This window comes from Monodelphis domestica, chromosome 4, assembly GCF_027887165.1.
Source record: "Monodelphis domestica isolate mMonDom1 chromosome 4, mMonDom1.pri, whole genome shotgun sequence".
Taxonomy (NCBI): domain Eukaryota; kingdom Metazoa; phylum Chordata; class Mammalia; order Didelphimorphia; family Didelphidae; genus Monodelphis; species Monodelphis domestica.
In genome coordinates this window covers 432,562,421-432,590,275 of record NC_077230.1, presented here as the reverse complement: position 1 = coordinate 432,590,275, position 27,855 = coordinate 432,562,421, and the positions used below count along the sequence as shown (strand labels likewise).

Here is a 27,855-nt window from a genome sequence, read left to right as displayed (position 1 = left end):
GGACTTCCGTTTTGGGGCAGGCCTGGCTTTTCTTCATAATGTAGGTGAGGTTGTGTCTAGGCCACTCTATGGCCTGGACACGTGTTTCTTATCCTGTATTTTCTTTAATCCTTAATCTTCAATAACCTCTAAAAAATATGATACTCCTTGCAGAGAGAAACTAATTTCTACCTGCCTCTACCCATCTCCATATATCTCCAGTCTCCCCTAAATTTTAATCTTTACACCCTCTATTTCCCTACCTTTTCCTTTCTCCCTCTCCTCCTTCCTCTTCCTCCCCCTCATCCCCCATCACTCCTTTCCGGGTTTGCTCACAGGACACGAGGGGTGGGAGGAGCCCGAGGGAGAGGGACCCAGTGTGCCTAGGTTCAGCTTCCAAACTGGAGGACCCCAACCTCTCTGCTATGGGGAGAAAGAGACAGATTTAAGGATTACCCTTCAGCATTGGGTCAGGAGAGGAAAATGGGGTCTTTTGATGCTGGGTTACTGTAATCACTTAGGACCTCTGGGGTCTCTTCCTGTTTGGTTTTCCAGTTTCACGTGTTTGCAAAAACTTTGATGAGGCAACTACATGGAAATTATATCTACATCATGAAGAAGAAAGGAAGAGGGAAAACGAGTAGGCAGAGAAGAAGAAAATCATTTAGAACCTCAGAGTTGAGTAAAGAGAGTGAGAATCACAGACAGGAATTTATAGAACTTGGGAAATGGCTGAAAAAAAAGAAATTTGCAGATCATAACCTAAGGCCAACAAGATTTTCAAATACAGGAAGAGGACTGATGGTTGTAAAATCCTTACAGCCAGGGGAGCTGATTATTTCATTGCCTGAGGAGTTCCTACTTACTACAGATAATTAATTGTAGGCTAATGTAATTAGAAGCTACTTGGGAGATTATATTACTAAGTGGATGCCTCCTATATCTCCCTTGCTGGCTCTTTGTGCCTTTTTTAATTTCAGAAAAACATGCAGGAAACAAATCTCCCTGGAAGCCTTACCTGGATGTCTTAACAACAGTCTATACTTGTCTTGTGTGTTTAGAACCTGAAGTGGTGAGACTCCTGCCCAGGCCCTTACAAATGAAGGCTGAAGAACAGAGAATGCAAGTTCAGAAGCTGTTCTTTTCTTCTCTGCAGTCTTTATTTACAGAAGATGTGAAACATGTTTCTCACTATGATGCTTTCCTTTAGGCATGGTCAGAACAGTGTACACGAAGCATGCCCAAAAGCAATGTCTTTCAGCAGAGCCAGAGGTATATGCATTAGCTCCGTATTTAGATCTACTGAATCACAGTCCAAGAGTTTGGGTAAAAGCAGCATCTAATGAGGAAACTTGTTATGAAATTAGGACTACCTCACATTGCAAAAGATTTGAAGAACTATTCATGTGCTATGGATGGTCCTCATGACAACTACTGGCTGCTTTTAGAATATGGATTTGTTGCCAGCAGCAATAGATAGCCTTGTTGATCACCCCCCTTCAGTGGACAAATAGATGAATAAGGAAATTTCCCTTTTAAAAGAGCATGTGTAGCATACCAGGCATGTTAGCGTCTGGAAGTATGATTGATATATTGATATTGTATCCTGTATATGCATTTACCAAACACATGGTCAGATCACTTAATGTTCATGGTATGGAAAGGGACAGTCCAAAGGACTAGCAAAGGATGGGCAAATTCCTGGGCTGGGCCTTGACTGCCATGCTGCCCTGGCTTGGAGTACATTCATTTGCAAAGCGCGGGTTTGATTAATCTCCTCTTTGATTCCGTCATTGTCAATGCTACTAATGTAAAAACCTATGTCATGTCACGTACTCATTAATCACCTCCCACTTGACATTCCTGAGGTCTCCAATAAAGGCTGGGGACCATGTGCGAGCTTCCTGTCTCTTCCCTCCTCTTCTCTTACACTCTTAATTCCCTGTATCTTCAAAGTGCTCTGTCCTAACTTTTCCTGTTGATCCTCGTGACGCTGTCGCCCCAATGCTTCCTATTAATCCTTGGACTCTCTTGTCCATAGGAGGCATTAAGGAGCTGTTACTCCCCACGTATTTTCTTATTCCTCATATTTCCCATTAATTCTCAGTGGGAAATAATATCAGGGTTCGCACCATTCCCCATCTCTTCTAACTTGTTGTCTCTGAGTCTTTATTATTCACCCATTTCCTTAGTCTCCCTTCTCCTCCTCAGGTTATTACCCACAGATAAAAATCATATAGAGATTCCAGGACGGATCTCTATAGCATGGCTTTTCAGAAAATTTAACTTTTGGATGGCATGGGCCATCTTGGAAACTGCTCACAGCTTAAGTTGTTATGTCTTGGACCAGAGGAATTTACATGCTGGAAGAAAGTGCTTCTTAGTGAAGTAATTTCAGATACAAATGAACAGAAGGGTTTGGTTTTGTCCAAATATACTCTTATTTCATAGAAGAGACCAAAGCTGCACTTCATAAGATTTCCCATATGAAGAATGAACAAACAGCCCTGGAATACCAGCTAACTTTGGTAGAGAATTTGTGGGTAGAAGAACTAAGGATTCTTCAAATGTCTGCAGATATTCTAAAGAATGTGCATTAAGAAACCACCTGTCTTTCCCAGAGTTATTTGCTCTGCCCCTGTGGTGTGTGACTGCTTTAGAATGCATGGTTTTTATAGTGATGAATTTTAATGATATTTTATGGTTTGCAAATAAAAAAAAGACTAATGTCTATCAAAAAGGAATTCTTGGTTGGGAATAAGAGATGATTGAAGCCTGAAGACCTTACCACATTCATCATATTCCTAAAGTTTCTCTCTAGTGTGGGCCCTCTTATGTCAAATAAGCTAAGATTGTCAACTATAAGATTTGCCTCACTGATGAGGCTTCTCTCCAATGCAGATTTTCTGCCATGTAACAACTGTGGAGCTTTATGTGAAAGCTTAGCCAAATTAATATCATTCATAAAATTTCTCTCTCAATGTGGATGCTCTGATGTGCAGCAAGAGAGAACTTCTATGTAAAACCCTTTCCACATTGTGTGAGGGGGAAATTGAGGAGACCTTGAAAACTTCCAAGTTTTCCTTTAACCATTATTAAAAAGAGACTGGAGGAACCATCATTTAAGATGCAATTCTTTATTGAGAGAAAGAAAGAAAATGTGGAGCATTATCTCAAGCCATTGACCTAAGACAAATATCCCAAAAATTCACAGAAAAATCCCTTATTTATAGAAGAATGTTGATATAATCAAGCCTCTCTGAAGGGATTATAACATTTTTACAATGGTTGAAATCCAGAAATAAATGACAGGAATGTGAAGTTGAATAGCTTTACAGTGGATACATTCAAGCAAAGTAACATTTTAAAGAAATGATCAGGAAGTTGGAGACAGATACAAAAAGGGGAGTTCTGGAGGACTGGACTATCTGGGAGGGGCTGAGGTTCCAACCATTGGACTTGACTACTGGGGGAAGACTTTGATTCAATGGGAAGGACTTCTAAGACAAAAAAGGGTACTTAAGGGTCTAAGAACAGCCCACATATTCACAGGTTTTAAAGCTTTTGTCCTGCAAGGAGAAGGATGGAGGGTGGGGTAATCTTCTCTAGAAGGGAGCTTGATGGAGGGGGAAGAGGGAAGGAGCAGGGACACCAGTTTTACTTAGATATTAATAACTATTATTTTGAGAATAACACACTAATTTTTCACTCTACACAAAAAGGTTTCTCTCCAAAATGGATAGTCTGATGCTTAGCAAGAGAGCCCCTCTGTGTGAAAGCCTTTCCACACAGTTTACATTCATAAGGTTTCTCTCCAGAGTGGATTCTCTGATGTCTGGTAAGATTGCCCCTCTGTGTGAAAGCCTTTCCACACTGTTTACATTCATAAGGTTTCTCTCCAGTGTGTATTGTTTGATGTCTGGCAAGATTGCCCCTCTGTGTGAACGTCTTTCCACACTGTTTACATTCATAAGGCTTCTCTCCAGAGTGGATTCTCTGATGTGCAGAAAGACGGCCCCTTCGTGTGAAAGTCTTTCCACATTGTTTACATTCATAAGGGTCCTCTCCAGTGTGGATTGTTTGATGTGCAGCAAGAGAGACCTTCCATGTGAAAGCCTTTCTACATTGTTTACATTCATAATGTTTCTCTCCAGTGTGGATTCTTTGATGTGCAACAAGAGAGACCTTCCATGTAAAAGTCTTTCCACACTGTTTACATTTATAAGGTTTTTCTCCAGTGTGGATACTCTGATGTGCAGCAAGAGAGCGCCTCTGTGTGAAAGCCTTTTCACATTGTTTACATTTATAAGGTTTCTCTCCAGTGTGGATTCTCTGATGTCTGGCAAGATGGCCCCTCTGTGTGAAAGTCTTTCCACACTGTTTACATTCATAAGGTTTTTCTCCAGAGTGGATTCTCTGATGTGCAGCAAGAGAGCCCCTTTGTGTGAAAGTCTTTCCACAACGTTTACATTCATAAGGTTTCTCTCCAGAGTGGATTGTCTGATGTCTGGCAAGACTATTCCTACTTGTGAAAGCCTTTCCACATTGTTTACATTCATAAGGTTTCTCTCCAGTGTGGATTGTCTGATGTCTGGCAAGATGGTCCTTACTTGCGAAAGCCTTTCCACACTGTTTACATTCATAAGGTTTCTCTCCAGAGTGGATTCTCTGATGGGCCGCAAGAGAGACCTTCCATGTAAAAGCCTTTCCACACTGTTTACATTCATAAGGTTTCTCTCCGCTATGGATTCTCTGATGTCTGGCAAGATGGTACCTACTTGTGAAAGCCTTTCCACATAGTTTACATTCATAAGGTTTCTCTCCGCTGTGGATTCTCTGATGTACAGAAAGAGAAACCTTCCATGTAAAAGACTTTCCACATTGTTTACATTCATAAGGTTTCTCTCTAGTGTGGATTCTCTGATGTGCAGCAAGAGAGACCTTCCATGTGAAAGCCTTCCAACATTGTTTACATTCATAAGGTTTCTCTCCACTGTGGATTCTCTGATGTGCAGCAAGAGAGATCTTCCATGTAAAAGTCTTTCCACACTGTTTACATTCATAAGGTTTCTCTCCAGTGTGGATTCTCTGATGTCCAGCAAGATGGCCCCTCTGTGTGAAAGCCTTTCCACAATATTTACAGTCATAAGGTTTCTCTCCAGAGTGGATTATTCGATATGAACCAAGCTCAGACTTATGATGGAAAGGTATCCCACTTTTATCACTCACAGAAACCATTTTTACATGTTTACTTTTGTGATGTCTAATGAGGTCTAAACTCCAGCCAAAGTCCATTCTCCCTAGGTTACCTTCATACATGGGCATTTCCAGAGGTTTCTCAGGTGACTGAACAAGTCCTCCTTCTTCAGGATAGCATTTGCTATTATCATTATCCTGACAACAGTCATTTCCTGAGGTAAATTTTGTATACTGATTTAGAAGTGAATATTGGCTGCATTTTTCTGCAGTCTCATCAAATTCACAATCATTCTTTGGATTTTTATTTACCTTGATATTAGAGTCACAGATTTTTCTGACAATGAAGTCATAGGCACCCTCATTCATGCATCTTTGGGGGTCACATCCATCCACAAAAAGACTCAGCTTTGTAAACATCTCCTTCACTTCAAAAGTAGTCTCTGATTCTGAAGAAAACAAATAATTATATAAACACAGAAGGAAGGAGAACACATACACACACAGAGCAATATAAGTTCCTTCCTCTGATGGTAGAAAGTAAACTGATTTTTATTCTATTTCCCCAGGAAAAAAGGAATTTTCAAACTTAAACAATAAGAACCAGTCTTTGGATATACCATTTCATCATATCTGCAAGATGTATGATTTTAGAGGGACTTTTACATATAAAATCAATGAAACCTCACAATGGACCTGGGACACAGGCAGACCCAAGATTCTCATCATACTTTGCAACTCAGATCATCAGTAAAGAATCGAGGATAGATTACAACTCAAACCCTGTGTGTGAGCATGCTTTGTCCACAGTATTAGACAGTGTTTCTCCACTGCTCTATCTTTCCTAAAAAGTGGCACTTCAATTATTATTATAATTTTGTGAATCTCAGGTAACCTTCCAGATATTCTGTTCTCATCATTTTGGAGGCAGTATCCCATGGTCTCAATTGGTAAATTTTATATGCTACACTGAGAAACAACTTCACTCTTTTTAACTCTTATGCAGCAATTTTTAAAGTGGAATATAACTTTTCTTCTTTCAATGATAGATGCAAATAAATTGTGCCATTTAGTACAGACATACTAAACATTCATCTTATTTTATGATCTCCCATATATTATATCTCATACTCAAACTGAGTCCATCATCCATCTCTCAGGAAATGAATAGCATGCTTCAGTGGTGGTCTGTCAGCATCCAAGTCTAGCACTCCCTTTACTACAAAAAATAAAAGTCTTTTGGAATAACAGTCCTTAAACAACTGCTTTCACCTCACTCACCTGGACAAGAGCTCCTTGGGCCTTTCTGCTCTAACAGCCATGGTGCTTCCCCTTGCTGAAAACAGGAGATAAAGTTTTCTCTAGGAACTGGAAGCCCTGGGCATAAGAAGGAAGGGTTCAGGAGAGAAAAATTTAAAATACGGCCTTCTTAATGGAAAGGGGCATGCAAATAATGCCTATGGAATGGTTTCTGTTGTATTCACTGTTGGGACATTTACAGGAGGGCAGAGATCATGGAAACCATTTGTAATCAGAAAATTCCATCTTTATTTACTTCTTGTATCAGAAGGATAGGCACATTCCACAACCTCCATTATCTAAAAATGAAAGGTACCTGGTGGTTAAAGGGGTAAAAGATCAGACCTTGGGAGTGAGAGGAACAAATTTAATCCAGCATCAGAGAGATGGTAAATGGGTGCTCCTGGGCAAGTTATTTAACCTCTGTTTGCCTCAGTTGCCTCAACTATGAATTGAGGACAATATAAATATCAAATTCAGGAGGCAGCTGGGTGACTCATGGATTAAAAATCAGGCTCAGAGATGGGAGGTCCTGAATTCAAATCTGGGCTCAGATACTTCCTAGCTGTGTGACCCTGGTCATCACTTATACCCCAATGCCTAGCCCATACCACTATTTTGCCTTGGAATCAATAAAGATGGAACGAAAGGGTTTAAAAATATATAGAATATCAAATTCATGAGAATGTTGTGAAATTAATGATAATTGTGAATTCCTTTACCCAGGAACAGACACAGAGCAAGTATTTTGAAATGTTTATTTCCTTCCTTTCCATTCCTATCATGTAGCCTGAAATTTGAGGAAAGAATGAAAGAGGAATAAGGATAAACTTCCTAGACTAGGCAGAATTAGAGGCTGTGAGGCAGTTTTATACTTCTTTTAAAATTTCATTTCCAAATTGTTTATTTTTAAAACCCTTAACTTCCAGAATAGTGGTAAGGGCTAGGCAATGGGGGTTAAGTGACTTGCCATGGATCACACAGCTAGGAAGTATCTGAAGTCAGATAGCACTCCCATCTGTATGCCTGGCTCTCAATCCACTGAGCCATCCAGCTGCCCCCTATCTTGTTTATTTATTTGTTTATTATTTTAAAAATATTCTTCCATGTTTTCATATTTATTTTTCTTTCCCTCCCCTCCATCTTCCCGGCTCCCATAAGCATTTTCACTGGGCTATACAAATGTTATCACTTATACTTATTTCCATATTATTCATTTTTGCAATAGAGCAATCTTTAAAACCCAAATTACCAAATTATATATCCATATAAACAAATGATAAGTCATTTGTTTCTCTTCTGTGTTTCTACACCCACAGGTTGGATATGGAAAGCATTCTTTCTCATAAGCCCTTTTGGATTCTCTTGTATAGCAAAGTCCATTACATTGTATTATTCCACAGTGTTTCACTTTCTGTACATAATGTTCTCTTGGATCTGCTCATTTCACTCTGCATCAGCTCCTAGAAGTTCTCCCAGTTCATACAGAAATCCTCCAGCTCATCATTCCTTATAGCATAGTAGTATTCCATCACCATCATATACCACAGTTTGTTAAGCAATTCCCCAATCAAGGGATACCCTCTCATTTTCCAATTTTTTGCCACCACAAAGAGCACAGCTATGAATATTTGTGTAAAAACGTTTTTCCTAATTATCTCTTTACAGTACAAAACTAGTAGTGGTTGGATCAAAGGGTATTCATTCTTTTAAAGCCCTTTGGGCAGAGTTCCAAATTGCCATCCAGAATAGCTGCATCAATTCTAAACTCCACCAGCAATGCATTAGTGTCTCAAATTTGCCACAACTCCTCCAACATTTATTATTTTCCTAGACTGTCATATTAGTCAATCTACTCAGTGTTAGGTGAGATCATATCTCAAAAGCTTGGATCTTTGGGTTTAACAAACACTATGTTGCTGAAGTCATTTAACCAAAGTCTATTCCATTGATCCACCCTTCTTTCTATTAACCAGTACCATTACAGTGTTGATGGTCACCACTTTAGAGTACAGTTTAAGATCTAGTACTGCTATTCATCCTTCACATTTTTTTTTCATTAGTTACCTTGATATTCTGGATCTTTTGTTTTTCTAAATGAACTGTTATAATGTTTTCTAATTCTACAGAAAAGGTTTGTTGGTAGTTTGATAGGAATAGCACTGAATAAGTAAATTAGTTTAGGTAGGACTGTCATTTTTATTATATTAACTCATCCTCCCCAGGAAAAATTAATGTTTTTCCAATTGTTTAGATCTAGTTTTATTTGTGTGAAAAGTGTTTTATAGTTGTTTTCATATAATTCCTGAGTTTGTCAGATAGATTCCCAAATATGTTGCACTACCTAGTGATTTTAAATGAAGTTTCCCTTTCTAACCCCTGCTACTGATTTTTATTGGAAATAAATAGAAATGCTAATGATTTGTGTGTATTTATTTTGTATCCTGCAACTTTGCTAAAATTATTATTTCCACTAGCTTTTTAGTTGATTTTCTCAGGTTCCCTAGATATACCATCATATCATTTAGTTTCCTCATTGCCTACTTTAATCCCTTCAATTTCTTTCTTTTCTCTAACTGCTATAGCTAGTGTTTCTAGTACAATATTAAATAATAATGGTAATAATGAGCATCCTTGCTTCCCTCTTGATCTTACGGGGAAGGCCCCTAACTTATTCCCATTACAGATGATACTTGCTGAGGATTTTAAATGAATACTGTTTATTATTCTGAGGAAAGGGCCTTCAATTTCTATATTTTCTAGTGTTTTTAATAGGAAAGGGTGTTGTATATTGTCAAAGGTCTTTTCTTCATCTATTGAGATAATCATATGGTTTCTCTTAGTTTGTGTATTGATAGGGTCAATTATGTAGATGGTTATGTTTAGTTTTGTAAGTGAATAACCATATAAAACCACCACCTCAAAACAAAAACCCAAATCAACAACTGTGAGTGAGAAAAGACCCCTATCCCCTTATACAATGATAATCATAACTGTAATTCCAAGATAGGTAGTATACGTCATGATTTTACAAAGCTTTTTCTGAACATTTTAGTAAAGTTTTAAACTGCTTTAACATAGACCTTAGAGTCAGTCCCAACCTTTTGAGTTGATCTATCATGCACCCTAACTTGTGATGGGATATGCATCACTAGCTTTGACTTTAGTTCCATAATCAGATATGGTATATCCACCACCACCCACCCGTATCTGCAGTAGGCCCAGAGAGCACCCTTCTCCCCCTGAAAACCATTGTGAATCTTAAATTTTCTCAGACTCTACCTTGGAACATTATCTTTAGATAATGGTTATGGTTAAGGTTATTCCTCATTTAAACAATGGAGGTACTTGGTCAGGAATGTATTGGGAACTCTAACATTACTCCACCCATACTTAGGCATACTTTAGGGGAAGATAAAGTTGTAAACTCCTGATGGAACAATGAGAAAAAGTCCCCAACCCATACTTATAGTGAGTCAAAAGCCCTTAAGCTAGGTCTATTTTTAGATCTAATACAAAAGGGTGCTAAGTACCTATGAAGGTCAAATTAATCAATAAAAGGTCAGGCAACTTGCAAGGGGCAAGCTTAACAAAGAGGTGTGAAGTACTCAGAAGATATAATCCACCCAAAGAAGGTGAGAACTAAAAACTAAGAATGGGCTGTCCTAGGAAAAGTGTCTACTGTGATTGGTAGACGTGAAAATTTAGGGGAGGTGACACAAGAGAAATTTCTCTTTAAAAGGAGCTGTCTGAACCAGTTCAAGAGTAGTTCGATTTAATTCAGCTTTGGAAGCTGAATTGGAGGTCAGGAGTCAGAGGAGGCTGCTGGGTCTTTGAACACTAGAGTTTTGCTTGGAAAGATCTTGTGGTGAGTGATTAAAGACTGACTTAGTTTCTCTCTTAAAGAGAAAAGGCCTAGGCCATTGGCCTAGGCCCTAGCCTTTTTCCTACTATTTCCCCTTACTCTGTCTCTTTCCCTTTCCTTAATTCCTTAATTTATATAATTAAAATCTCCATAAAACCCAGCTGACTTGGGTAGTTCATATTTGGGAATTTTTCCCATGGTGACCACTTATTTTTTATTTGAATCAAGACGCTAAAAATTATCTTTACAGTTTGGGCAATTCACAGTCTTGGTACTCATATTTTTGCGATCACACCATCAAATGACTCTTAGGTTATGGTCAGAACATTTCATTCACCAAATAAAGGTTACTTCCTACTTGACCTAACCAATGAACAGTGTAGCTGGGGTCTTCAGGCTTTGAAGGACATGAATATTCTTCTTATACTATTTTTGAACTTGTATGGAAAACTTGGCTGTTTCTTTGTCTAAGAATTTAAAATTTAGGTTTTATGTTAATATGAAAGTTCTCAAGTAATATTGTGTTTGCTGATTTAAAAATATTACAGCTTAAGTCAAAATGAATTTTATAGAGGTGGAAAGAATGAAAGTGGAATAATGTTGATAAAGAGACAGATTCTAATAATCCTATCAGCCCTTCTCCTGAGAAGCCAGGCTCAGTCCTCTCAGGGCTTTCCTAAGACTCTGTCTCCACATGGAATTTCCCAGTAATCCTCAGCCATAAGTCCCGGGGGTGTCTTCAGCTAAGGTTCCACCAATGCAGCCTCCTCCAAAGCCAAGGCAGTAATCTCTGGAACCAATCTTTCCAAAAGCCAGGAAAGGAAGGCCAGCTACTCACCCAGCAAGTTGACACAGGATCCAGGGAAAGAGTCTCCTTCAGTCCAGCTCACCAATGCAGAGTCTCCAAAGACGAACTCCAAAGGAGAAGAAGTTCAAAGGAGAAGACCCTTGGACAGGAAGTTTAAGACTTTTTATAGTCCTTTTCCCATGTCACTTCCTGTCCCTTCCCCACTTCATGGGAACCAATCACAGTCTTTCAATTTGCCTGGCCCTGCTCAGGGGCGGGGCAGTGGTCTATGGAGTTGTCATCCACTCTAGCAAGTGATTTGTGACTGGTAAGGTACTAAGTAGGGATACTTAAGTTTTTAATTGATTAACTTAAAAGTTGCTGATTGATAGACAAAGAGAGTTTGATTTACTCTTCACATTTGGGTTATAAAAGAAGGTCTCTCCCAATGCACAGGGTCTTCTGATATTAATCAGGAGTCCAGCTTTGTTGGAGGATTTGGCCTTCTTCCAATAAACCTAAATAACTTCCTGGCTTGGAGAATCTGACTCAATTGTTCTAAATTACGTACCTGTTCTTAAGAAAATTCAGTGACACAACTAAAAAATTGTACTGGATCATTGTATTGCCGAGAATACCCCAGACTATCAGTTGATCATTCCACAATATCACTGTTATTGTGCAGAATGTTCTCCTGGTTCTGCTTTTTTTCATTCTGCATCAGTTCAAGGAGGTCTTTCCAGCTCTTTCTGAAATCATCCTGGTCATCCTTTCTCACAGCACAATAGTATTCCATCTCTATCACATACCACAATTCCTTCAGCCATTCCTCAATTGACAGACATTCCTTTAATTGCCGATTCTTTGCCACAACTAAAAGACCAGCTACAAATATTTTCCTACAAGTAGACCCTACCCCTTTTTTTCTGGACTCTTTAGGGTACAGACCTAGTAGTGGTATTGCTGGATCAAAAGGGGTGCATCATTTTATGATCTGTTTGGAGTACTTTCAAATTGCCCTCCAGAATCTGATGGATCAGTTCACAACTCCAGCAGCAATGCATTAAGTGTCCCAAATTTGCTACATCCCCTCCAACCTTTTTCACTTTCCTTTACTGTCCTACTGGCCAATCAGGTAGGGTTGAGATAGTATCTCAGAGTTCTATTAATTTATTTCTCTAATCCCAAGAGGTTTAAAACATTTTTTCCTATGATTAGTGACAGCTTTGATTTCTTCATCTGAAAACTGTTTATTCCTAACCTCTGACCATTTGTCAACTCCAGAATGACTTGAATTCTTATTTGACTTTTTTTTAATAATGAAAAGTAGGCAGTAGGAGAACTCAGGGAAGAGATCAGCATTCTTGCTTTGTTAATCATTGACAAAGGCTCAGAATCCTATACATTTGGCTTGGAATGAAGATGTTCCCTTAATGGCAGATTCAGAGTTCACAGAGGAAATGGTCCTTACCCACAGAGAGTAGATTCTGCACATTCTCCAGCATGACCTCCAGGTACAGCTCTTTCTGAGAATGGTCCAACAGGCGCCATTCCTCCTGGGTAAAGTACACAGCCACATCCTGGAATGTTATTGACCCCTAAAACAGCAAGTCACAAGTCTTAGAGATGAACCTTCAGAATTTATCTAGTACAACCCTCACACACTGTCTGGAGGACACTGAAGCACACAAAGGATTTACCCAAACTCCTAACCTTGAAGAGTGTCGATCCAGTACTGGAGACCCGTCATTCAGAGCCCAATGGAATACTGAGAAAGGCCTTTTGTGTCTGAAGTGAGAATGATGTTGGAAGAGTAAAACCTGGAGAAGTGTCTTAATCTGAATTGTTTTTCTGTAGTCGAGGCATTGCTGTAAAGGCAGAACCTTAAGGGTTAAGCCTCCTCTTCTCTCTGTTTGGGATGCATAGTCAGGGTCGTGGGTTGAACTGTGTACGACCTGCCCAGCTGTGTGCTCAAGGTTGGAGTAGCATCAGAGGGAGGACTGATAAGGTTTGTGAGAAAGAAACTGTAAGGTTGGAGTAACCAGCAGAGGACTGATAAGAGTTGTGAGAAATTGTGAGAGTCTGTGGGAAAGTTGCTTCTCTGTCTTTGTTTGGAATCCTCTCAGTTCTTCCCTGTGCCTGGCAGGTAACGTCATGAATTCCTATGAATCTGCCCAATTATTGGTTCCTGCTGTTGCTGGGCAGTAACATCATATCTTCCTGTGGTCTTAACCTATATATTGCTTTGTTTGAACTCAATAAAGGGTCATTATACATTTTCCGTTAGCGTCCATTCGTCACTTTGTATGTTCGTTACCCCACACAAGGTCGCAAGAAGGTTGGCCATCTTTCAGATGAGCCTTGCATTTTTCCCTATGGAATCCGAGATGGGAAGTGCTCTGAGTGAGGGGGGAGATTCTGGAGAGGAGAAAGAGAGGTGATATGAAATTCCTCCTCATCCTGAGTGTCAGAATTGATCTGGTAACAACATTTTTTGAAGAGTTTCTGAGAAAAGAGCACGTACTGTGTATCCTAGGGGGGAATTGCTACTAGTGATTAATGAGGAGAAAACAAAGAAAAAGAAAATCTCTATTTCATTTCCTAAAAGGCTGAAATGCTCTTCTCCAGATGAAAGTGTAAAGAGGATTCCACAGAGTTATATGGGATCAGATGGTGACTCTAGCTAAGGGAAAGAGCAGAATGTTTTGTTATATTGAGAATTTGGGGAACCACTGGCTACAATGTGCCATAGGCAAAACATCTAGTCTTTGTTTTTTGATGGATATCATTTGTTAATGGAATATATTCAGTCATTTTCTATTTAGTTACACAGAAAGAAAAGAATGATGAGGAAAGGAAGGAGCATTCATCTTTTTAAAATATAATATTTTATTAACTGGGGTCCAGCTAATTCAAAAGAAAGACACTGACAGCGTAATGAGTGGAAATGTCAAGAGCAAGAATTTCTTCATTTTAAATATTTATTAATTGACTGGTCATTCAATGTGGTCAGTTGACTCTCTCCAAAAACTTAAGACAAAGAAAAATGGTGTTTCTCTCCTCTAGCACAGGCCTTTGGTTTCTTTCTCTCTCTTGTCATTATCTCTCCCTAGGCTGCCATCTCAGATGCATAAATAACCACTGAGGAGGGGGATTTAGAAGACCTCAACTCCTCCCTCATTACTTCATCCCAGGAGAAGCTGGTCCTTGTCCATACAAGGAAGGTGTCAGTTCAAGCTTCCCCCAGCCTTCTGGCTGGCCCAGCACTCTCTCAGAATGTGTCATTGTTCACCATGTCTTGCCAATCCTGCCCTAATTCCTTTTAGCTGAACAAAAGAGAGTTTTAGTTTCATAACTTGGGATGAATGGGGATAGCAAGCTGGGAGCTCTAACCTTAGCCAGGCTAATGGAAAATTTATTTCAATAAAATACCACAATTCAACATTCATTTTCAAAAACAGTTCATTTATGAAAAACAAAGCATCAAAGCCTCACCCTGTAACTATGGAAACCTGGGGATCAAAGGTCAAAAAGTTAAGAGGTTGACTGAGGAGTAACAGACAAGGCAGTGGCCAGATAGGACAATAACATGCCACTTGTGTAAAAATGGAGATTTGAACGCCAGACTTCAATCCCCAGAAGTCCTTGGCAGTACCCAGAATTCCCTATAATCTCACCTGAATCCCCACGGGGAGCCAAGATCACAATTTGTATTTAAACTGACTGTACTGCCTATTCCACTCTCTTCCTGTACTTGGAGATTGCAAGGATGAAGGGAATAGACTAAGCGCAGGGGTTCTGAATTTGGCTTTCAGCCATGGGCACGTGGTTTATTATTTTGTATATTTGATTTCTAATAACCTTAATAAACATCTAAAAAGATAATACTTTTAGTAGAGAAACTAATTTAACTGTTACACTTGGCAAGGCTCTCCTACTTTCCCATGTGCTCTATGGAAAACACAAGGTATACTTGGGATTGGAAACTCTTCCATTTCACCCCTTCCTGACCCACTTCCTATTTTCCATCATGGAATGCCACGTGGACATCCAGGGGAGGAATAGCCTGAGGAAAGGCTGAGAGTTTCCAAGCATGGGAAGACACAATTCTTCAGACCCTCTTTACAGTCTAGAAACCTGAAACCCTACAGGGCACATTCCACTGTCCTTCAATAGACACCTTTATGTCACCATTCTTTGGGCCAGAACCAGCATTCCTTCTCCCACAGGAGCAGGGAGAGAGCAGCCCCTGCAGCCTGGTCTGGGACGCAGAATTAATCCTAACACATCTGATGGATATTCAAAGAGTTCAGGCAGGAAAGATAAAGCCCAGTGCAAAGGGCAGCTACCAGAAGCAGGGCAGCAAAAGCTCCTCACCCTGACAGAGCCAGAAGCAGAAAGCAGGAGGGTGTCAGGCCCGAAGGAAAGCAGAGAAACCTGGGCTCCGAGAAGGACGCAGACACCTCAGTCCCAAGGAAGGCAGAAGCTGCTTGTTCAGAACTTGTCTACTCTTGCTGGTTCCTGGCAGCCCCCAGTGCCCCACCTGCCCTGCCTCTGATGTCCTGAGATCTTGGCTGTCCTCCAGTGGCGCCCAAGGCTGGGACTTCCAGACTCTGCAGCCTCTCCTATCTGCAATGCTACTGACACCAGAGTGAGCCCTCATCAGCCTGGACTCCTCCCAGGCACCTAAAGCACCCCAGGGCTGGGCATTCCACCTGGGCAGCCACCTGCAAGGCTGCTCCCCCGGCAGCTTCCCTCTCTCTGTTCTGGTCAACGACTTCACTCAAAACTATCAAGCCGGGAATCCGAGGAATCCCTCGATGATCTCCTTCCTCTCCTTCTACGTGCCAAAGGACAGCCCGTCTTCAGCTGCTAGCCCTGAAGCAAAGAAACGGTCCTCTAAAAAGTCCCCCAAAAGGCAGGATGGAGAAAAAATGGTACAAGGGCATCCGGTTCAGGGACGTCATCCAGAAGGAGCTGCTTTGGGGCAGGCCCTGGGACCGAAGCCCTCTTCCCTTCCCCTTCCCAGAGAGACCAGCAGCACCCCCAACGCCGGCACCTGTCCAAACGGTGAGACAAAGCCCATAACACCTGGCAGAACCCCAGGATCTGCTATCAGGCCTAGACAAAGGACGCCCATCCCTGACCAGCAGGCTGAGAACTTCCATGGCTCCAACCTGTAAAGAGGAATTCTTTAACTTCTTTCATTGGAGGGGGACCCGCAGGGCCTCTTACCCTAGACATGTGGAGGGATTAGGCAGCCCACAGGGACAGGAAGCAGGCACGGGGAGCCCCTGCCTGGCCAGCGGGAGGCGCAGGCTGGCAGTTAAGGGTCAGTTGTGGACAGTTCAGGCTGGCAGTTGGGGGCAGGTGGCTGCTGGGAGGGAGCTGGGGGTTGGGGCTTGGCTGCTGGCAGTGGGGGTCGGCGTTTCTCCGAAGACAGGCCCAAGCTTACCCAGAGGGCTTTGGGCTTTGGCCTTAGAGGGCTTTGGCCTCTGGGATGTCCAGGGAGCAGCAGTCTGTCTCTGAGGCCAGGAGGGGCTCACAGTTGGGCTGCCACAGAATTGGGCCTGAAGGAGGGAGGGAGGGAGGGAGTGCTGGCTGTCCATGACTGCAGGCGTTTCTCCACAGAGCCCAGGGGAGGAGGCCTGGTGTGCCAGGCAGAAGGCCCTGGCCTGAGAAGACGGAGGAGGGTTGGCAGCAATTGCAGGCCGTCATTAGGAATTGTGGGTATGTTTGTAGGCCACCACGTGGGTGATCTCTTTCCTCTTCTCTAGCTTTCCTCCTTTCCCATCTCTTTTCCTTCAGCTGAATTGTTCGCCATTAAAAGCTGCTCGAAGTCTTCTTTCCTCTGGCTCAAAGGGATGCGGGAGATGTCCAGCTCTGCTCTACTCTCAGGAAAGCTGAAAGGACTAGAAGCTGCTCTCGTAGTCTGTCAAAAGGCCCATTTGAACCCTTACGGGGCCATCCAAGCCACTGGACACAAGTACGCCAACGCCGACCGAGAAGAGGCAACAGTTTCCTCCTCCAAGACCCTCCAAAAGGGTGCCCCCTTCTCTGCCCAGGTGGAGATCCTGAGCCATCTATGGGGTATGGGCTCCCCCCTCCCCCCTGGCTGCATCCCAGCTCCAGTCACCCTCCAGGTGTGCCTCTTCCCTCCTCCCTCCCCTCCCTGCCCCCCCAGAAGACCTGACGTACCTCCTCACTCTGGTCTCATTAGTCTGGGCTCGGACCCCGTCAGCAAGTCTGACAAGAATGGGGTGACCTGGGGGGGGAGGGGAGTGGTTCACTGCCTTCATATCTCTGTCCAGGACCCATGGAGGAGCCTCTAGAGACGTCACCGTGATCACAATTTCCAGAAGGAGTGAGCCCCCCGCACGACCCTAACTGGGCAGCAGACATCCAGTAGAAGAGTAGCCCGTGGGCTGCAGGGTTGGAGAGACGGAGGCTGCGCTTAGGATATTAAACCAATTTGGGGGCAGCTGGGTAGCTCAGTGCACGGAGAGCCAGCCCTAGAGACGGAGGGTCCTGGGTTCAGATCTGGCCTCAGACACTTCCCAGCTGCGTGACCCTGGGTAAGTCACTTGACCCCCCTTGTCCAGCCCTTACTGCTCTTCTGCCCTGGGGCCGATACCGTGTTGATTGTAAGACACAAAGTAAGGATTAAAGATAAATACACAAAAACCAGCTCATGGCAGCAAAGCCTTCTGTGGGAGGAATCACAGCTCAGCTCTGTGTGGTCGTCTGGGGAGGCCGAAGGAGGAGCCGGGAAGGCCAGTGAATGGCTGGCCTGAGGAGGTCCCGGAGACAAGCTCGGCCCGTCGGGGCCCTTCGAGCCTGGGAAGAGTCAGGCCACCCTCGAGCTCCCGAGGACTGCGGCCAGGAGAGGCTCCTCTGCACGACTCGTCCATTCTCTCCTCTGACCTGTGCTGGACTGATCAAAGGCTCCGACCCTGACCAAACCCTCTGCCCGCCGCCCGCCGCCCTCCTCGGCACGCTGCAGCCTGGCATGACCCGCCAGACACCTGCAAACACCTGCCCGGCTCTGGGGACCCTGACTGGGGGGGGCACCTGCAGCTGCCACCCACCACAGTGAAATTTCAGATCCTGAGCTCAGAAAAATGGCCCGGAGCCGTCTCTGACCCTCACAATGTCCTCCATGGAGGAACTGCAGGAACCCCCCAGGCGGGCACAGCCGGGGCTCACCCAGCTCAGGGGGCCGCCCTGTCAAGAGCCCTTGGATGGCCCCTTCCTGCCAGGCCCCGCCTCCCCGGCTCCCCCCCAGCCCAGCCCCCTCCCCTGGCACCGCTGTGCCCAGCTCGGTGCCAGCTCTGCCGGGCTCTTCCTCCTGGGGCTGGGCGACCCCGTGGGAAGGCGTCACACGGGGGTGGATGAAGGAATGGCAGCGCCTGGGCCCGTCTGCCTGGATCCTGGGCGGCTCAATCAGGCAGGGAGAGTCCAGAATATGGTAGGTGGATGGGGGGCAGCCAGGGCGGACCCCGGAGCTCCCTGAGGACAAGCAGTGAGGGCGCCCCTGGAGGCCTGGCACAGACCCAGCTCTGAGCTCTGCTGGATTCCAGCCTGGCCCGGGGAGGGGCTGCACTCACCTGGGAGGGGGGCCTCGGGGTCCAGGGGGCCATTCCTCTGGCTGCGAGGCCACCCTGGGGTGCTTCCGAGGGTGGCAGCCCCGAGGGGAGAGACTTCGTCTGTGGGCGCCTGGGGGAGGAGAGAGGGGGAGGGCTCAGGGGGGCTCCCAGGCCTTCCCTGGCCTCAGGGGGTTACCGGGTGCCTCGGGGTGGGAAGGGCCTTGGACTGGCCGGGGAAAGCCCCGCCTCCTCTGCCGCCGTCTTTGGCTTCCTTCCACTCAGAAGCTGCACTGGCTGAGTTGGGGGTTACTGGGGAATGGGGGGGCGTCAGGTGGGGGATGGGAGAGCGGGCTGGCATTTCCTCAGGGCCCGAGATCGGGGCTCCTTCCATGGCATGGGGGCGCGGGCACCTCCGCTGCCCCCTGACCAGGCTCCCGAGGGCTGCTTCTCCCCTAGCGGGTTCGGAGGTGAACATGAAGGGGCTGGATCAGCCCCGCCCCCTCCCCCAACTGCCTCCCGGCGCCCGCGGAGGGGCTGGCAAAGCCCTGCCTCGGCCCCAGGTCCAGTCACGGCCGCCCCGCCGGATCCGGATCCAGCACTTCTGTGTCGGTCCCTTTTCTGAGGTCCTTTAAAGTGATTGACAGACGCGGAGACAGCTCCTCCCCCTACAACCATTTACACCGGGGTCTGGGCCTCCTGCCCCGCCTCTTGGTGCACATGCGCACACGAACCCCACCAAGTCCCAAACTCAGTAACCCGGAACTGGTCCACCCGGGTCTTCCAGCTCCCCAAGAGTAAGGAAGCAAATCGTCTCAGGCGATATAGCAGGGAGCTAGGGCCGCGCCTGCGCATGGACTGCCTCCCCTTCCCTCATCCCCCGGAAATGGTCCAAGACCAGACCTGTGCACCTTGCGGGAGCTGAGACTGCCCACAGGAGATTCCCAGGGTGCTTTGGGGCTGCCATAGCGGCAGGTGCCAAGACTTGGGTGACATCAGAAACTGGGCATTCTGGGAAATGGAGTCTTCCATAAGAAAGGGCCAAGACCCGCATGACATCCTGACACAGGCATCCTGGGAAATGGAGTTCGGCTGCCTTGGTCCCTAGTTAAGCCTCCTGGTGGGGGAGGGGCCATAAAGGAAATGTTTCCCAACCTGGGGGGCTGCAGCCTTCTCTCCTCCCCTCATTTCCCCTCCAGCCCTGCCCTGCTGCTGCTTCTTTCCACTGGAGGCTGCCTCAGGTCAGAGCCTGGCACACAGCAGGTGCCTAATAAGTGTCTACTGATTGACTGATCAGTGAATGGACCCATCCTTCCCCAGAATCTGAGGAGGGGTGCCAGGATCCCCCTTCTGACAGAGAAGGAAACTGAGGCACAGGGCAGCTGCTGACCCTCCAGGCCCAGGCCCAGGCCCCTCCCACAGCTTCCCCTCCTCCAGGGATCTCTCTGAACTTCCTACTGCTCCTTTTGCTTTGGGGGGACCTCAGAGTCTCTTCCAAGGAGGGGCCAACCCTCTCCCCAGAGGAGGCATCAGGTGACTCGGGGGCTGCCCTCCTGGGCCTGGAACCCCCAAGATCTGGGCTCAAACCTGGCCTCAGACACGGCCCAGCTGGGGGAGCCTGGCCAAGGCCCTTGTCAGCCTTTGCCTCAGTTTCCCCCATGGTGAGATCCAGACAAGTATCTCATCTAAGCCTGGGGGGAAGCTGGTCCAGAGAGGGTCTGGGGGGAAACAGAGCTGCTTCCTCAGGGTCTCCTGGACTTCTGGGCCAGCTGAGGAGGGTCTCCCTCAGTACCACCCCAGCCCAGAGGCCCAAAGACCCTTCAGAGGCCTGGGGGAGGCCACAGAAGGCGGCAGCAGCCTCTGAGCACAGACTGAGAGCCCTGATGGACAGAGGACAGTCTGGGGGTGTCTGTGTGTCTGTCTGCAAGGTGCTGGGCTCAGGCTGTTCAGGCCTGTCTGACACCCCTCCTTTGGGGCTTTCTGGGCAGAGGCTGGGCGGCTTCGCCATGTCCTTCTGCAGCTCATTTCTCAGGGGAGGAAACTGAGGCAAGCAGACCAAAGTGACTTGTCCAGGGTCTCTCAGGGGGTGATCTCAGGCCTCCCTGACTCCAGGCCCTGTGCTCTAGCAGGCACCAACTTTTGGAGACGTGGTCGAGGCTCCTTGCGAGGCTTCCTGCATCCTCTCCTTGCCCTTCTCTTTAGGGTCCATTTCTCGAACTCGGCGAGAGGGAGCCGAACTCTGTCTTCACCTGTGGAGACACCAACACAGCCAGCCTGCAGGACCCCTGGGTGGGGGCCTTGCCAGGATTGATCATCGTCTTTCCACATGACAGATTGTTGTTCTGGGGCAGGCAGGGAGCCCGGGAGTGGCGGTGCCTGAATTCTGTTCCTAGGAAAATGCAGAGAAACATTTTCCAGCTCTGGATGTTATTGGAAGCAAAGATCAGATTATGGATAGTATGGACAGCTGTTGCCAATCGTCGATGCGGGGTGCTGTCTCCCCCTTTTTGTTTAAAAGGAATGTTTTTAGTGTTTGATTACTGCGCTCCGCAGTAGCTTGTCCTTGTGGATTGTACGGATACCTGTGAGGTGTTGGATGCCCCGAGTTTGACAGAAAAGAAAAAACTGTTTGGAAGTATAAGCGGGTCCATTCTCTGTTTTAAATGTTCTGGGGGACCGGCCATCCGAAAAGCCATTAAGTAGAGATTCATAGCAGAAGTTCTTTCTCCCGTCAAGCAGGAAGCCCACAAACCCCCTGAATGAGCACCCACAGTGACGTGGATATATTGACGTCGTCCAGAGGACCGTTCATGGGTCACATCCATTCGCCGTATCTCTGTACTAGTTAAGCCTCTGGGAGTCACAGCAATGTGCATTGGGGGTGGTTTGGAACGCAATTAGGACACTTTTGAACAATCCTCCCGGCTTGATCCTTTGTGCGTTGGAACATTCTGCGTAAAGCAGGACTATTTTGGTGAAATGTATGATGGATTCCTCGGCTAATTGTATATCGGTTAGATAACACGGAGCAATCACAGCTTGATCTATGATGTCATTTCCTTTAAAATGGGTCCAGGCCGATTGGCACGACGACGTACATGCAGGGCATCCACTGGACGTGTCCTGTGTCGTAGGACAGTTTGGAATTCACAGAATAACGTCTGTGCGTTGCTTTGAGTGGATCTGATGACAGCTTGTTCTCTACCCTGCACAGACTGAAAACCATGTTCAGAGTCCATTAGGAGGTTGAAAGGCTCCTGAAGTAACCAAAAGGCTGGTAAAACAGCTGTTGATTCAGTTTGTTGGGTAGAAGAAAAGGAGGGTAAAAATGACAGGGGAGCTGCCGTCCCGTATACGCCTGCCTCGTAAGGAGCATTCGCATCAATGTAAACGTTAGGTCCTGATACCGGACGATCTCTTAGAACACGAGGAAAGACAACAGGATGTGGTGACAAAAAGGAAATAAGCCTTGTGGAGTGCAGGCGGTCATAGCAATGGGTACACCAATAGCCAAGACCATTCGTCGTGACTTTGTAAGTATTTCTGTGGTATTTCTTTAGCAATGGGTCCCCAGATGTCTCGAGGATGCCATCCTAAACCTCAGACCACATGCTCTATGCCCTTCCATATAACTGAGCCATGAGACAGTCAGAACTCTGTCAAGCCTTTCCCAATTGGCTTTTTGGACGTAGCCATTCAATGACTCTGTTTCTCAGTTAAGGCACCTGTTGGTAATATTGAAGAGGCAAAAAAAGTCACTTCCACGGCGAATGGAGGCGGATACGGTTAAGTGGAGCCTGATTCACTTTGTCTTCTACCATCTCTAAAGCAAGAGAGGCCTCGGGTGTCAGTATTCCAGGGGAATTCAAGTCAGAACTGCCTTCCAGTGTTGTGAATAACAGTTCTAATGTAGTAAGAAATAAATGTTGCCTGACCCAATTGATGTCACCTAACCATTTCTGATAATCATTAAGACAGTCCTTTCTTTATTGTATTTGTGAGGCACAACAGCTGTTGCCTATAGCTGAGCCCCTCGAGAGAGTGCAGGACGTGTTTTGTGAATCTTTCCTTGAGCGATGGCTAAATGGTATTTTTGCCAGGTAATTTCCAATTGACTGTCGCACCTGCTTATTTGGGATTCATCTTCAGCCGCAATAAGAATATCATCCATATAGTGGACGATGTACAGAGCAGGAAAGTGCAGCCTTACAGAATGGAGGGCCGAAGCTACTTATTGTTGGCTGAATAATCTCATCATTCTGGACATGGAATGTTTGCACTAAGATTCCACAGCTTCAAACAAGCTACTTGGTCAGACGGGGCTGGCAACGTGTGTTTGTTTGAGCCTCTTAAAACCTCCGAATCTACAATTAAAATACCCTCCTCTTAAGTTCTATCACACAGTGGTTGTCACCTCTTTGAGGTCCCTATTTCAGTCCCCAAGTATCAGTGTGGAACTTCTTTCTCCTTCCTGTGTGCAAGGAAGGGGTTCATAGCTTCTGAGCAATTTATCCTAAGGCTCCTTGGCTCAATTACGTTTTATTACTTGATAACCTTGTCCCATCCTTCTTTAACCAGTGAGTTTACTACAATTTAAAATTTTGAATATATCAAACCCTCTTCATAATAATTTACTCTCAGTGGATTTCAGTTTGAACTCCACAACTTCCAAATAACTTTAAGTCCTTTAGCATGTTTCAGAGTCACCAAACTGAAGTGCAAAGCATTTACCTGCACTTCTCTCAAACCTGTCTAAAGTAGAATAGAACCTCCAGTTTAGTCTTCTTGTAGCTCAAAACATTATCACACACCTGATTAAATTCCATCAATATTATTCTAATTTATAATTTGTATCTATATCACACTAGAATTCATAGTATCAACTAGTATCTCTATCCATTACTCTTATTTCTTCTGGCTTCTCCTCTTTACCATTTTGTAAGTAGAGGAAAGATACTATCCTGAATTGTATTTAATCCTTATGACAAGCCCTTCTTGATTTCAAGGCTGCAGTTTGCATATCATATTGCATATCATATACCCTTATATTCCTTACTATACATTGTATACGTTTTTAAAAGCACTTCACATAACCTTAGTCAAAGACAACATTGTTTAGAAATTCTCTCTTGCAAAATACCAAATTCTTAGTACTTGTATTATTAAATCCCATGCACGGATTAACCACTTAAAAAACTTCTGGTGTGTCATATCATTTCTTGTTACTAGTTCTAACAGCACATGCATTAAAATAAATCTGATTTGAAAAAAACCCAAATTTAAATTATAGAATAAGTTCTTCTCAACAACATAACAACTTTTGCTGGATGATTTTCACATGTATAAAGTAGTGTAAAAATGGAGGCTTGAATCCACAACTTCAATCCCCAGAAGTCCTTGCTCCACTTCCCCAGAATGCTTTGTAATATCACTGAATTCTCACCTGGGCCAAAATCGAGATGGGGTATTTAACCTGATTGGAAAGGCTTTTGGCTCTTTTTCTTTCCTGTTTCTGCTTGCAAGCAGACGCGGCTCTTTTCATAATGCAGGTGAGCTTGTGTCTAGGCCTCTCTGGGCCTAGACAGGTGCCTTTCTTACTTGTATTTTCTTTAATCCTTAACCTTTAATAAACCTCTAAAAATATAATGCTCCTTGCAGAGAGAAACTAATTTCTACCTGCCTCAGTTTCCCTAAATTTTAACTCTTACAGTAGCCAGTATAATTTCTGTCCTTATAGAATAAAACATTTCCTCTCTGGGTCAAGCTGGCTATCAATCACATTTAGACAATTCTCAAATTCACTGAAACCATTATGCATAGCAAGATCTAACAAAACAAAGTTCTAACCATGAGTTTTGTTGTGCTCAATAAAATCTGGTTAAGATTTCACATTTAACTGACAAATAGTTACCATAATACATGAAATTATATTTGTATCAGATCAAAATCATTAGCAATCCTCCAAATTGCATATATCAAACCATTAATCTTAAATGAAAAGTAGCCTCTAATTAGAGAGTAAAAATCTCCCTTTTCTGCTCTGAAATTTTCTCTTTTTCACTCCTTTGGGGGCCCATCCAAAGGAAGAAAGAGGAAAAAAATCATTGAACAGGTTTTTTTTTTGTCCTCTGCTAAGGATTTTTGACAGTGGGAAGTTCAATCTTGCAACTATCCCATTTTTTTTTCTTTTGTGAGTGTCCAATTTAAGAATACATAGAGACGAGACTGTGACAAAGACAATGACAAGCATGCTTTGAAAGGAAAAAATCAGTGTTTTAGGATCCATTTTTAAGAAGAAATATAATTTCCCTCTTACCCTTAGAGTATCTCATATACTCACCACCAAGGGATCTCCATAGCATTGGAACTCTGCACACAGTGTCGGGGGTTCTTGAAAGAACTGGACAAGTTGGGGGTTCTCCAAAAAGAACCCAGGGGAGGTTCATAGAAGTTCTGGGGGCTTCCAATAAAAGAACCAGAGGGTGTCCCTGTTCCGGGCGCCACTTGCTGGGGACATCTATGGAGTCCCAATAGGCGACAATTTAGAATTGTTTGGGGACAGCTTATAGCTGTTGAAGAACAGCTATGGAGTCGCAAGAAAGAAAGACTGGAACATTATCAAAGCAAAGATAATGACTCACAAGTTTTTAAGCTCTTCTTGAGAGAAACAATCTATCCTCCCCAATCCTCCCCAGCATGTGAACAGGGGAGTTAACCCATTCTTAGGAGATCTTGGAACTGTTCATGCAGCCTTGAACTGAGATTACTATATTTTGGCATACTCATCAGGAATGGTATGTCACAAACACCTGGGAAGAGGAACTCTATTCCATGAGGTCATGAAAGGTTCACTGCACAGGGTCAAAGGGTGGAATCAACATGACCCAGATATAGGTTGGGGAATTCAGAGCACAGATTTGACAGAAGTTTTTATGCCTAGAAAAGAGTCTATCTAAGTGGGTATATAAGAATCCTTAGGTTTAATTTCGTAAGAGGGCTCTCCTGGTAATATTCTGGGGGGACAGAGTGAGACATCTGTATTAACCCTGCAAGCATGTTGCTCTCATCTATTTTGCCTAGGGCTAAGTAAGAATAATAATCCTAGAAATTCCAATAATAAGGGGATGTTAATAAGGAAAGGCAGTTAGGGGGGTGTTTCAGTGGGTGTTTCCATCCTTCCAGGGGGCTGCTTTGTAATCTCTGGTTTCCACATGTGACTGTCAAACAGCGAGGTCTTTGATGGCTCCCAGCACATCTGAGATATGTGAGAAGAGTCTGTCTTTATTTCAGGAGAAATGGGATTTTCCTCTTTGAGTAATTTGGGAATAGGCTTGTAAAAATTTGAATTAGACATTTGAATGGGATCCTCCTTTTCTATTGGATCATGTAAAGGGTGTTTGAAATTTTCCAATTGAATTTGTACTGCTGCTTGTATTTTTGCTTGCAATTTCTGATTTTCAGCCTTTTGCATCTTAATATTAATAAGTAGGAAAAGAAGAATTCCTTGCAGCATTAGGAAGAGGAACTATTCAGAAACCTTAATGGTTTACAATCTGAGAAAAGCCAAAAGGCTTTTTTGTAGAGAAGTGATCATGTTGTTCTGTTTTTATTCTCTACAATGATATAGCATATACAATGATTGTTTCAGTTAAGGAGAATTCTCCATAACCAGGAGACTTCTGGGTAGGAGTTAGAGAGCTGAGGGAAGCAGGAAACAGCAGAAAGGAGGCATGAAAGACCTCTCCTGGCCCTTAGAAGACTAGTCAGTTAGAAGACAGGGAAGACATCTAACTTCTCTGACCTCCTGGCTCTGACCTACCTTGGACCTGCAAGCCCAGCTGAGTTTTTAGGAGATGGTGACTTGAGCTGACAGCTTCTGCTTCCAGCCAGAGGGGCTATCTGGAAGAGGAGTCCATGGCAAAGCTACCTTGAAAGGTGGGCCACATGAGAAGCAGAAGAGGGGGTTGGGCCTCAGTGGCTCTATGCCTCAGGGAGGGTCCTCCCTGTGCTAAAAGGCCCTTTTGGCCTTTCCCTTTTAGGTTCTCAGGTCATTCTTTTCCTCAGATCATCCTCAAGGCCTCAGACCCCTGTGTGTGTGTCTCTCTCCCTAGCCCTGTCCTCCCTTGGCTAAAAATCTTCTGAGCACAAAACAATTATGCAGTTGAGATAAAAAGTGAATGAGGTTCAAGTCTTGTCCAGGCCCTCATCCCCCCTCACCTCTTTACGTGAGAGAATTCACCCCATTTTGCCCGTCTCTTCCTTTTTCTCTCAGCATCAGCTTCTTTTTACTGCTTGAGTGCTTTTTGCATTTCACCCCAAACAGCTGCTATTGAGCCACATTTTCCCACATTCGCCCCTTGTGGACCAGATGGGAAGAACGTGAGTGACGTGGAGGACACTTCTGCTGGGCTTGGCCTCCACCAGCCCTTCTCGGGGAGCCGATGGCCCTGTCCAGCCCGAGTCCTTTGGGATGGTTTGGGCCATTGCGGTGGCCCTCGTGGCCCCCAGGATGGTGTCATGGCTGAGTGGGAGGCTGTGTGGGTCCTGGTCCCTTCACTCTGCATCAGGCCTGGTCAGACTTGGCAACCTTCCCAGAATGCTTCCTGCTGTTCCTTCCTCCCAGCATTGGGTCTCCAGGAGAGCCCGACATCCCGACGAACCCCTCCAGGACCCCGTGGGGGCAGACGCCTTCCCGCTAGCCTCTCCCCAACCCATATTGGGGAACATTTCCTTTATGACCCCTCCCCCGCTAGACCTCTAAACTTTGGGCCCAGGCAGCAGAACTCCATTTCCCAGGATGCCTGTGTCAGGATGTCATGCAGGTCTTGGCCCTTTCTTATGGAAGACTCCATTTCCCAGAATGCCCGGTTTCTGATGTCACCCAAGTCTTGGCACCTGCCGCTATGGCAGCCCCAAAGCACCCTGGGAATCTCCTGTGGGCAGTCTCAGCTCCCGCAAGGTGCACAGGTCTGGTCTTGGACCATTTCCGGGGGATGAGGGAAGGGGAGGGAGTCCATGCGCAGGCGCGGCCCTAGCTCCTTGCTATATCGCCTGAGACGATTTGCTTCCTTACTCTTGGGGAGCTGGAAGACCCGGGTGGACCAGTTCCGGGTTACTGAGTTTGGGACTTGGTGGGGTTCGTGTGC

The 27,855-nt window shown here is 45.0% G+C and overlaps 2 protein-coding genes and 1 pseudogene across 15 annotated transcripts in view; 2 read left to right on the top strand and 1 right to left on the bottom strand.

The window, feature by feature from the left end:
* The first annotated feature begins 515 nt into the window (after positions 1-515).
* On the top strand, positions 516-2,113 carry LOC100618377 (SET domain-containing protein 4-like; annotated as a pseudogene).
* A 987-nt stretch (positions 2,114-3,100) lies between these two features.
* The window catches only part of LOC107648964 (zinc finger protein 345-like), a 146,932-nt gene continuing 122,177 nt past the window's right edge, over positions 3,101-27,855 (bottom strand). For 4 of the 11 annotated variants that reach the window (XM_056825571.1, XM_056825569.1, XM_056825568.1 and 1 more), the window contains exons 5-7: positions 12,598-12,724; positions 6,457-6,552; positions 3,101-5,624 (exon numbers count right to left, since the gene is read on the bottom strand). In XM_056825571.1, coding sequence (XP_056681549.1) covers positions 3,685-5,624; positions 6,457-6,552; positions 12,598-12,724 — 2,163 coding nt within the window. In that variant the 3' untranslated portion in view covers positions 3,101-3,684. Of the gene's footprint in view, positions 5,625-6,456; positions 6,553-11,177; positions 11,287-12,597; positions 12,725-12,839; positions 14,005-16,361; positions 16,938-17,324; positions 17,441-18,733; positions 27,491-27,855 lie in introns of those variants that run through there. The other 7 variants (XM_056825576.1, XM_056825572.1, XM_056825573.1 and 4 more) reach the window with 7 other exon arrangements.
* Positions 15,947-17,813, top strand: LOC103096258 (uncharacterized). Of its 4 annotated transcripts, none has more exons than XM_016422719.2 (3): positions 15,947-16,196; positions 16,935-17,112; positions 17,438-17,813. In XM_016422719.2, the coding sequence occupies exons 1-3, from the start codon at positions 15,947-15,949 to the stop codon at positions 17,511-17,513; spliced, it is 504 nt and encodes a 167-aa protein (XP_016278205.2). In that variant the 3' UTR covers positions 17,514-17,813. The 4 variants fall into 4 exon arrangements, with proteins under 4 accessions (XP_016278205.2, XP_016278204.2, XP_016278203.2 ...); XM_016422718.2 differs by having other exon boundaries at positions 16,935-17,191; XM_016422717.2 differs by having other exon boundaries at positions 16,935-17,216.

Excerpts from the sequence above, each read along its gene's own strand:
- LOC103096258 (XM_016422716.2), top strand. The coding sequence starts at position 15,947 with ATGATCTCCTTCCTCTCCTTCTACGTGCCAAAGGACAGCCCGTCTTCA. Across the intron at positions 16,197-16,934 it reads CGCCGGCACCTGTCCAAACG|CTGAATTGTTCGCCATTAAA; the intron begins GTGAGACAAAGC and ends CTTTTCCTTCAG. Across the intron at positions 17,270-17,437 it reads CAGCTCCAGTCACCCTCCAG|GACCCATGGAGGAGCCTCTA; the intron begins GTGTGCCTCTTC and ends ATCTCTGTCCAG.